Source organism: Battus philenor, unplaced genomic scaffold (assembly GCF_028537555.1).
Source record: "Battus philenor isolate CCGP_79_NKW_IND1 unplaced genomic scaffold, ilBatPhil1.0.hap1 SCAF_8, whole genome shotgun sequence".
In the NCBI taxonomy this organism is placed as follows: domain Eukaryota; kingdom Metazoa; phylum Arthropoda; class Insecta; order Lepidoptera; family Papilionidae; genus Battus; species Battus philenor.
Window position 1 is genome coordinate 6797833 of NW_027181748.1, and position 12234 is coordinate 6810066.

Consider the following 12234-nt stretch of genomic DNA (forward strand, 5'->3'; position numbering starts at 1 on the left):
CATAAACATTACGGACCGTTAAGTGTTGATTGATTATTTAAAATAATATAGGTTATAGTTTTTGGAAGATGTAATATGATATCATTAATGATAAGAAGACTAAAATTCAATAAGCAAAGAATAAACAACTGTAAAAATATTTAATTTTTTAATAACATTTTTTAATTTTTGGTACATAATTGAGAGAGTGCGGGACGGGCCAAATACATAGTTGAGAGCTACAAGAATGCACCTCGGACAGTTTCCCGCGCCCGCGCTCCGGCGGCGTCGATCAAACGGACGAACAAGTCTCTTGTTATCATCCCTCTCTCTCTCATCCACATTATAAAGTCCACTCTCTCCCTCGTACATGGCCGCATCGCAGCCAATCCCCCACTTCTATAATTACACCGGTGATTCAATGGCTTATAGTTATGTATAGGGCATAACGTTAAGAGAAACGAGCCTCTATATGTATGTACACGTTAGAGTTTACGATGGCATTCTGGCGCTCATAGTTCCAATTAACTTACTTGATTACCAATCACCGATGAAAGCGAAACCTCGTTATTTGTGTGGAACTATGCATTCAGATTATGACATGAACTTGTTCATTCCTAAATTTAACGCAATTTTAGAAAATGCTTATAAAACAATGTCACTGTAGGGAGTGTACATTTTAAATTCTCTACATTTTATTCTATGGTCATTATACATTATAAATACTATATATGCATTAAATTTTTTAAACGTTTACTAATATTGGAGATTTAAACTTAACTTTTGTAACTTTTGTTAGTTATGTGGTATAAATAGTTAAGAGAAAATCATATTCAAAAATATCGCTTGCGTTGGTCATTTTAAGACCACGTTCATATATAACGTTTTATACTTTCGGGTAAAACATGGCAAGGGGTTTTAAAAAGGCCATCTATCATTGAAAAAAAAAAGAATAAAAAAGTCAGTCATTGTTTCAAAAGCTCAGCCACTGATAGTCCCTCGGATCGGTCGCAGGCAATTTGTTTCAATGTTTATTCATTTATTCCGCCGTTTTATTCTATCGGGGGACTTTTTAGTATTAATTTGGAATTTATAAATAATTAATATACTTTGTATAAGTATGTTCGTTGCGGTCGGAGCTCTTTGTACAGTGTAAAGAGGGTCAAGGACACGGCATGCACGAGTTTATCTCGCCTAATGTGCACTCTCTCCTATATTACTAAATGTCCTAGTACATTTACTTTACGAGTTTCTAACTTACTTACTGAATTTATGGTGAAAAGTTAACTCTTTTATTTTCGCAGATATGTATTGGCGACAACGTCACATATACTCCCGATTTAAAGAACACTTATTTATATAAAGTTGTGCGTTTAGACTAGCAATTATGTTATTGATAACCGGGCTTACAAACTTAAAAATTAGTCACAAAGGTCATCTCGTCGGTTTCTTTTTTGATTTGGTATGGAACAAACAAAATCATTAGAGGCGGAGTAGTTCTTTAATTTAAAGAATATTCAGATCGGTAATCCCGAATTGTATGTTTCGGATTTTCCAAACCTCCCTAGAAATTAAAATTGGCTGCAGACGCTCTTTGCAGCATTTTGAAATTTATTATTTTTGAAACATAACTGAACTTTGTATTATATGTGTATCTGCAATAGATAATAAATAAAGGGAACGATTATAAGCTATACAGGTAGATTGGTTATAGTATTAAGCTTTAAAGGGGTGAATGTATAGGTAATTTTAAAACGCTTTGAAGCTTTTAAAATAGATGATTTCCAATCACCCTGTAAAAAGTGGTCACTTTGAAAAATTGGTTTTGCTATCGGGATGAGACAGGCCAATAACTTGTGGCAGTACAAAGTCTGAAGGAATGGGTAGTGAACATAGTATTTTTTTGTAATTCGAGTTTTGAAATTGCTTATTTTTAGAACATTGTTATAACGTTATTTATTATTTCTGAAACCATTCATTTCATCATCATCAGCAAATGAGTTATACATTCACCCCTTTAACGCTTTTACCCATCAACTTGTACATTAATGCAAATCAAAATTTAATTTAAAATGCATACAAATTAAGGCCGGATAAGATCAGACGTAACCTATTAATGTCAAGTGTCAGAGTCTACACTCGTTTAGCTCTGCAGCTAACCATCGGTGTTGGTATGACGTGGCCTCCGATATCAAATTAAAGTATCGCACTCGATCATCGCAGCGCCAATAAAATTGCGGGCTTTTTTTGCACCGGATCGAATTAATTGATTTTCATTGGTCCGACTTGATTATTTCATTTTTTAATAATAACACGAATTAACAGACGGAGCGACGGAATATTTCAAAGGCAAATTTATAAAAAGACAAATGTCGAATCGCTAGAAAGTGAATTAAAAATTTATTATTTAATTTGAAAGGTTATCGTAACATTTAGTTTAAGTAAGACTTGTTGACTTCTGTATAATAAGGTAGCGATTTTTCAGTCTTAAAGACATCAACGCGTTCGGATATTTGTTTTTTGTTAAAAGGTCAAATAACAACATTTTGGAATATAATATCAAATATAGTGTTCTTGTTTTGTTAATCTTTGCTTAATCGCCTTTTTATTTGTAATTGAATGACATTATAAAGATACTTCTGTCTAGAAATCCAGAAAATGTTGAAAGAATTGAATATTTATTTACGTAAATATAATATTAAAAATATAGTTCCAGGAATACGAACAATGTGACAGACAGTTATGGTGGTTTTACATGAAGGAGGCGCGGATAAATGGGGCGTGACTGACAATGTATGAGTCAGGTCACGAGGTGCTAGCCTATCTTTGCCTTATAAATGTTGAATTTGATTTGTTTTACGGTGTAAATTCATTGTCCGTATTAAATTTAAAAACATAGGGAAAACGATACCATTTTCCAGTGACAAAGAAACTTAAGGAAGTGCCATTAATTCTATTTTATTACGGCACAATCTGTTATAAAATTTGACACACATTCTAATCTATAAACACATAAAAAGGCACTGAAGAGGATAAAGTCGCCTGCCATTTCTGAGATTTAAATTTGTAGCATACCCCATTAAGTTTCCTGTCAATTGAATATCGATAAAATTGTATAGCATATTAGAAATTGAGTGCATATTACCTTATGTATGACTTTCAATTTATTTTATATCTTAACATAAAAGCCTGAAATCTCATTCAACGAACATTTATTTCATAAAGCATTTGCTAGGACTTTAAACATCTGGGTAATTTAAATCAATTAACACCGAATATTATTTTAATATATTTCTTTCCGACAGTGAAGGTGGTTTTGCACTGAAAACATGGATATTTCTTGGGGAATTAAGTGCGTTTTGGATTACTCTTTGTTGTAATTTACTTCTCTAGACCCAAAAATTTTAATTTTTTTAAATATAGTTTTCGAAGTTCTCAGTTTAATATCTTACATTTAGTTTGTATTTTATTTTCAATTTATCAAAATTTACTATTTAATAAACTTCTACTTTACAATTTTGGAAAGATTTTAAATAATCTATGTCATTATAGAATCGCTCAGTGTTGCTAAATGCAAAACTCGAGAACAGGTTTGAAAATAAGGCATTTTTTTTAAATTTGCGTTAAAGCATAAGTATAATTTTTATAGAGAGAAAAAATAGGAGAATTTTAGGTAAAATATTAAAAGTTAAAATAGTTACATTTATCATTTGTTATTTACTCATTTAAATCACAGATAAATTAAAACACCTATACTAAACTGTGAAACACTTGACATCAAACAAAATCCAAAAATGTGGCGTAAGAATGCCGAAAACCAAAAATATCGTGTATTTAAATAATTACAAAGAAAATAAAATCATATTACTATAAAATTAAGGATTCGCATAGTACGAAGTAAAAAACATATTTTGATATGTCGACGTCGACGTTATTCAGTCATTGTTTATAATTAAGACGTATATATAACATTAATAAAAATTATCACTGCCACCTTACATTTTGTTTTTCTAGCTAGCTAACCTTATACCTTTTTAGTTTATAGACAGTGATTAGTAATACGTGTATATACTTTGAAGGGCAGAATTTATAGTCCATTTGCCATCAATTAATATATGGTATACCCTATCCAAAATCAATGGTTTCAGAATTTATAAATAAAACAATGATAATTCAGTAAGAAAACTTGTTTTCAAAATCCTGATTACTACGTATTAAAATTAATTATTATTTATTATCTGTACTTGCAGACTTCTAGAACTCAATGTGGCATGTGCAAGGTAAAATTGGAAATAGATGTAAAAAGCTTTAGAGATTTTTGCTAACAAATGAGCTATAAATTTAGCTCTTTACAGCTTTTACATCTATAACCAATCATCCTGTCTATGAGTAAATTCGTAATAAATTTTCGTTTCCATCGATTGTAAATATTAATGTTGAAGCTATAGAGATCGTCGAAAACGATCACACAAAAAAAACTAGCAGAGGCAGTGAACGCAGTGCGGACGATCGCGCTCGGGGCATGCGTGCGAAAGCCTGTGTCGCGCTGACATTCGACACGCCACATCCCGGAAGGCTGCGGTTTCACTCCCGCTTCGTTCTCACAAATTCACCCTTTTTCACGTCCACACCGACCGACTTATTAGAGTCCGCTCGTTAGTACTTATGTATGTTATCTTCCGACCTGGATTTATTATGGAAGACTCATTATTAATAGTTTTAGGGCAGATCTATACAGTTCAGTCTAGGCGTATAGCTACGTTCAGTATTTTACTTAAAGCTCATTCCGAAGATGTTAATTATATAAACTTCTTGATCTACTTTATAAATTGTATAATTCTTTAATGAATTTAATAATTAAAAATGTTTTTAAGCCCATGTAAAAAATATATTAAAAAATATGTCAAGGATTTTTAGTAAGTCTCTACAAAATCGCTGTAATCTTTTATTCATAATTAAAGAATTTTTAAATAGCCTCTTTCGAATACATTTTGTTAGTTTTTGTTCTAACAATACCGTTTCTTCCAAGTATCGCTTCGAATAGTTTACGATCGTAATGCTTTGTGTAGAAAATTTAAATTAGGAACATGGATCTATATCGCCACGTGTTAGATTTTTAAAATAAACTTTACAATCATTTACATGCTCATCTATTCGAAATGACGTGTAAGTCACACTCTTTATTCAATATCGTAAATATCGAGCAGTAATATCTTCACAGTATGTAAGTTATGTTAATGTGAAACATAAATACATAATATATTAGAAAGTGAATGTCGCTTATTTGTGCATTAAATCATTGTGTTACCGAGACGCGGCCGGCATATCGTGCATCGCGTGTTGATCGTGTTCTTATTGCTGGATCCAACTGAGCAATGACTTTTAAGCGAACCTGAGACGCTTCACCTCGTTAAATTTGTTGCTCCTTTTGTGTACTAGCGGGATGAATACAAAATATTTAATTTTTTATATCATTTTTATTCTCTTAAATATGTATGTATTGTCGGAAATTAATTCTGTAGGCAGGTAAGTAAAATTTTAATATGGTATAATATGGTGTATTCGGCCTGGGCGCATGAATCATAATCGATGGTTTGGCATTTGCATGGGCAGGCGGCTGACGACGCCGACTAATTGCTATTCCACACGAAATAAATCAGACACATACTTTTCAAGACCGCTCTGGGCACGATTTTTCATTGTTATCGTTTAAAAAAAAAACATTTCGTTGGATATATTGCATACGTAACTATTATCAGTCATTTTAAGGCATAATAAAATCATAAATTTGGATATTTTGAGAATGACATCAATTTAAGTTGTAGAAAATGCAAATTTTATAAGTAAAATAGCTACATAATTTTTTCAAAATAATTCATCATAAAAATAATTATGTATATATATATATATATATATATATATGTTTAATAACGTATTATTTATACCCAAATTTAAATGCTTTTACAGTAGCTCAGGATTCCAAACCGATGGTTAGCTACCACTAGAAATAATGTTAAAATAATTGATCATTCAAAAATTTGTGTAAATACCTAATTATATATTGATATTTTGAATTTAATATACATAATGTAAAAATATCAGTAACAAAAACGAATTTTGTGTACCTAAAGTGCTAATTCATCGAGTTAGTTAAGACAATTAATTAAGTCATTGTAGATAATGTATAAGCTTTGACAATAAGATCCGAAATATTATTATGGAAGCTTCTACTGCTAGATTTGGTAAAGATATTTTGATTTTTTTATGACAGTCACTAACGAGCTGCTACCATAGCAGCTCGAGATACAGTACATATGGGTTGATAAAGTGAAACAAATCGTGATACAGATAGAGGTAGCAGAGTGCGGGTGATGTGGGCATGGGCATCATTTATCGGGCTGGTCGCGCGTGGCGAGCGCCGCCTAGCTCTCCCGGTGGTCCTCTCGGGGCGGGGTCTTCGCGGCCACTCGGCTGCGCGCGCTCTCCGCTCCCCTCCCCCGGCCCCCGCGGCCCGCGCTTAACCCGCGCCCGCGCCGCTTATCGCCGCATCTTCAGCCTAACTTCACTTGCGTCACGCCATACAATCGTATTTCGTTGCTCTCGAGGCCTCAAATTAGTTTAATGCTCACGGTTAAGGTCAAGAAGGCGAATACTAACAACCTTCACAGTGTTATTTTATACATTAAAATCGCCGAAGAACTTTCCAAACTTCATATTAATATCCAATAAAACTTCTACAACATATTGATTTGTTAATGAATAGTTTATTTTTCACTAAAAAGCTTGAAAGCTTTGAAGCAATGGCACAGCTATTTCCTATCTAACCCTCCATAAAGTGATCACTGTAAAATATGTTAAAGATATTTATTTTTCTATTAGATGTTGACAGGCCTATAACTTTGGTAGTAAAAAGTATGCAAGGACAAATAGTAAACTAAACACGAATTTTGAAAAAGCTTTTTACAGATTAATTTATTATTTAATTTTCCCTAAACAATTAATTTATGAATAGCGTGCATCTTATATTAATCGACAGAAGATGAGTTATAAAACTCATCTCTGGGACTTATACAGAGACCTAAAATTTAATAACAATATTTAATTCGCTTTGTAGGAGTCACCTCATAACGGATTTTACGAAATTCCACTCGCTATGATTCAAGGGTCGTTCATTAAAAAAACTGCAGATATTAGAACCATAACTTTAATAGGTAAAAAACTATAAAGAATATTGTTTTTGTATGTTAAAAATGACTAAGAACGATTTTAAGAAATTATATCCATAAAACGTGGGTAGTGGTAGCCCAGCGATAGAGGACTGGGAATTGTGGTCGCAAGTCGTGTGTTCGGCCGCCGTGATACTATTTTATACAATTCACACTTTGTGTGTTATTGTACCACTGCCTACAAACAAATTTCCAGGGAATGAGCAGCAGCGTCCTCTGCGTAACATATTACCACACTGCGATCATCAAACCGTCCGCCAAGCATGGTGATTATGGTATATCTCCCCATATATATATCTTTGGGGGAGGCCGATACCTTGCAATGAATCTCAATAAGCTGAAACGACAATTTCCTCAACAGTTAGTCAAAAAAGGAAAGAAAAAAGTGCGAAGAGATCAATTTGATAGAAACTAAAATCAAACTGACTTCACCTGCAATAGCGTCTTACAACTTAAAATACGTCACTGCGTTGCCTTAGTCATAACGTTTTGTACATAATGTTCACATTGTTTGCTTATTTAATAGCTGTTTACTGATACTTCAAATAATCATCATATGTACATAATTACCAGAAAATTATAATAAAAAACACATGCTTTAAACCTGGCAATGTAAAAACCATAATAAACATATGTATATTTTCGAACAGTTTCAATGAACATTAGAAATTACAAAAAAGTAAAGGTGGCCGACGGCCATTTAATGATTCGTGTAATATACTCGACCGACAACAAACAAAATAGGCACAGAGAGGTTGACTTTAAACGAAATCTAATTTGTGTTATTGTGTAATGCGATCTGCAAAGCCGCCGCACACAATGTCCAGGATCTACCGAATTAGCCGCTTGGTCTCACAACAAATCAAAATTTAACGAGCTCGTGCAAACCTTATTTTGCTCAGCTAAACTGCTTTCAAGTGTACTTATGCGTATAATTGCACCATGCACGGTAAAAAGAGACGCGACACTTAGTTTGGGCGCCCAACTGTACTTTCCATTTTCGTTGGCCATTCTTACCGCTTCGTACGAAAGCTTATCTGTCTACGACTTATCTCCTTGATGCTATTTATTCGCACGTAAATTCATACTTTTTGTGGAATGCAGATTATGGCCAGGTAATATTAGCTGAGTAAGGATTTAAATAAATACTATTAAATAATAAACAAATACAGCTTTCTAATGTGTACCTTCGAACTTTCCTGTTTTTTTTAACAAAGGCCTCAAAGAATTAACAAAACGGATTCATTTTTTTCCTTCAACACCTTAAAAATTTGTTTGAAGATATGATTAACGATTTCTTTGAATATTTTTTTTTAAATGAAGAAAAGAGTAAATAAAGGTTGCCGGACTGTGGGAGAGTACAACAAAAGGTTTACCTGTATGTAACAAATTCCTGCTTAGCTGTACACCGATAACCCCAAGCCAACAACAAGAAAGCTTCTTTTGTTTCGTGTGCTATCGGATTTTAATTACGAGTGAAGTGAAATCTCGTTATTCCTTAAAAGGATGTGAATGCATCGAAATAATTTGCTGCTAACTTTATTTTTATTTATTTTTAGCTTTTAATTGACCTAATGATGCCTAAAATACACACGCATTTTTTCGTTTCATTTAAATAATAATGTATTTGTTTCAGAAAAAGATTTTTTGTTATTCACCCGTAAATATTTATTTTTTAAACAGTGTACTTGTATAGTAAGTAGTAGTGTATAACATTTTTTTTCTTTTTATTTCAGAATCATCTATGGGTACTGGAGCAGGGTGCTTCCCATCTGGTGCAATGGTGTACACAGAGAACGGCCTTCGTGATATTGATTCCCTTAAGAAGGGTGATCGAGTTCTCGCTGCAGCTGACGACGGCAAAATGATATATTCAGAGGTAAGAACTGTTGATATTTGTAATTTTGTAATAAACCAATTCTTAGAATAAAAAAACAATGTTTTAAAATGGAAGACCTAACATGAATTGTAAGATTTAACATATACTGGACATGTATTCATTTAACATATTAAACTAAATAATAACATATTAAATTAAATAGTATAAAATTGAGGTAAAACGTTTCTGCTAAAGTCATAAGCCGGTAGATGCAGCGTGGGGTTGAGCCCCGATACATGGACTGTAGGTAATAAAGGTCGCGGGAAATTAAATGCGGAAAGCGCAAGGCCGGTCTTCGTGGTGATCTTTGAAGGAGGGCTAGATCTTGCATTGGATGTCTATTCGCTGACGTGACAATTATGATGATTGTTTCTGCTAATTGAGTAAAGATAAAATGACCGGGTCCCTAAATCTCGTCAGCTGCACTATTCCTTGCAACGGTAGCGGCGAAGTAAGAATTATTAAGTATCTCCGATAGATGCCCAACTACCCACCCCATTGACGGCCGATGTATCTGGAAATCCATGAGGGAAGCCTACGTACTGCAAGATCGTCTTATCGATGCAACAGAAATGATAATGAGTTCTTCTATTTTCAGGTTTTAACATTCATCGATCGCGATCCAAACGCAACAAGGCAGTTCATAGAGATTACTGCTGAAAACGGAGTCACCATCACGACCACACCGTCCCACTTGCTGCTGTTAGCTGCTGCAGACGGCTGGAGGGAATCGTTTGCCGTCAACGTTAAGATGGGCGATGTTCTTCTTACTAGGGGAACGGGCAGCGTGATGAGACCATCGAAAGTAGTTAGTATGAGAATGGTGAGAAAGCGTGGTGTTTACGCGCCTCTCACTAAAGCTGGGACAATTATAGTTGACGATGCTTTGGCGTCATGCTACGCACTAGTTCGCAGTCATTCGCTGGCGCACGCAGCGATGGCTCCACTCAGATGGGCGGCCAGTTGGACAAAATCCGAAGAAATCCCACGCGGTGTACATTGGTATGCAAATGCTCTATATTCGTTCGGTGACTTCGTATTGCCTTCATCTTACAAATATCGTTAGTGATGTGCTAGTGTAACTGTTCTATAACAATAGTTCGCACGCGGGACGTGCCTTTGACGGATTATGTACATATTATCGAAGTGTAAATAAGAAACGGAGGGATTTGTAAATAGGCTCCCAGTAAAGAAAATATAAGTATTCGTTAATGGACGCCTTGAAAACGTATATCTTATATACTTAACCCATTGAAATTGTATTTATTAAGTAGTGTAAGAAATATTTTTGCACGTTAGGGTTCAAATATTTGTAAATTGTGTCGGTGTCGTTATTCTGCACAATGCAGAAATACTTAACTGTATGCGCTTATGTTATTTTAAGTAGTTGTATTTACTATTTAATGATGTTTAACACTTCACAAGTGGCTCCTGGTATCTTTTATCTCTGTCTTGACACAAAAACAATATTCGTGAGTGTGTTCTACGATTACAACTAGACATTCCATACATCTGATCTTTTATGTACTAACATTCTATTATACGCGTGTAAAATATAATGAAATTGTGATCTTGGTACCTAATGCAGTGCCTTAAGATTTTATTTATTGTTATTATTATAGACTAGTTAACTATTTAAAAAAAATTGACGACGGAAAGATTGCTTATTGTAACATACGTTTAAATTATTTTGCTTCATTTTCTGCGTCTTTTCTTATTAACCTTTTTATTTATTTCTTTCTTACTATAAATTTAAGGACTATTTTATTTATTTACTTTTAGTTATAAATGCATATCGAGGATATCGATTTTCCTGATGTAACAATCGTATACTTTCAAAGAGTAGTTCGGTATAATTTTATAATATAACGCTGAAACAGTATAGAAATACTTGCGTGAATGTATTTTTGTATTAGAGGATTTAAGTGCCAATAATTAGAGCGATTAATGATTTATTGAAACGATAACGATGTACTATGTGCAACCCTTGTCAATAACTCTTAAACAATGAATTATCTATTCAAATGTACGTGTAGAAAACTCTCAAACGCTTTAGAGATGCTTTAATTGTAAATTTCTGTTCATAAATACTTAGATAAGTGCTATAAACATCGATAGAAAATCTAAGAGAGTATTAGGGCGCCCACTGATCGTTGAAATGATCTTGAACTGAACTCAGGGTTCCTATAGTATGAATTTAATACATCTGCTTTATATTAGCAGCCATGTCTCATGTGTAGCAAATAAGTATTTCTACAGAACTCTGTGTATCTATATATAAAAACTACGTGGTACTAGTTATTTAAAACGATAAGAATCACCCTGACAATAGTTTAATATCTCACATTGCTGTAAAACTAAAATATTATTTTATTGATTTGAATCAATTCAGTTTAAGCTCATCTAAAAACAAGTTTTTAAATATATTCATCACTACAAATGTTTATTGTATTTAATTATAATCTAAATTTGTATTTAAAAATAACTTTTACATAAAATCGTATTAATTTTTTTTTGCCATTATTAATTTTTACAAAGACTTCTTGTAAAAATGGCAATTTTTGGTCAACGTACAGATAGTAAATGGCTTTAATTGTGTCCTTATATTTATTTATTGACATTGTATTGTTAAATATTCGAAAGTGAATAATTGTATATGTGAAATTTTGATTGTAAAATTAAGCTCCTATATATTGTACTTATAAAACTACCTTTCATCCAGAGCATTGAATACTAACATACTACGCATATGTATGATCTGATTAAATGAATAAAATGTTGGCTTCGTAGAAAATAATTGTTTTTTAAATCATTTACTTGAAAAAATTCCCCTAGTCAATATATTTTTTCCTATAATAATGCCTATAGAGTACTTTGAATGTTAGTGTAAGTTTTAATATTAATACGTCTTCTCTGCAATTTCTTATACTATGGAGCTGATAAAGTCTAGAAGCTTATTGAGTAATGTATTTCAAGTTTTCTTGTTATAGACAGTCCACCGAAATCAAATGACAGCTGAGAAGTTTCGTAGATGAAAGCACGTAGCCCGGAAAACTTAAGCCTTAAGCCTTAAGAACCTGCCGTCAACCTAATATTGTGGTCTTGTATTTTATCGTCTATTGACATTATGAGTGAACGTTAGTACGATAA

General features: G+C 33.2%; 1 protein-coding gene across 1 annotated transcript in view; it reads left to right on the forward strand.

The window, feature by feature from the left end:
* The window catches only part of hh (hedgehog signaling protein), a 46665-nt gene extending 34806 nt beyond the window's left edge, over positions 1-11859 (forward strand). Inside the window, exons 3-4 of the mRNA XM_068774944.1 lie at positions 8942-9084; positions 9683-11859. Of these exons, the coding sequence (XP_068631045.1) occupies positions 8942-9084; positions 9683-10150 (611 nt within the window). The 3' untranslated portion in view covers positions 10151-11859. The remainder of the gene's footprint in view (positions 1-8941; positions 9085-9682) is intronic.
* The last annotated feature ends 375 nt before the right edge of the window (positions 11860-12234 follow it).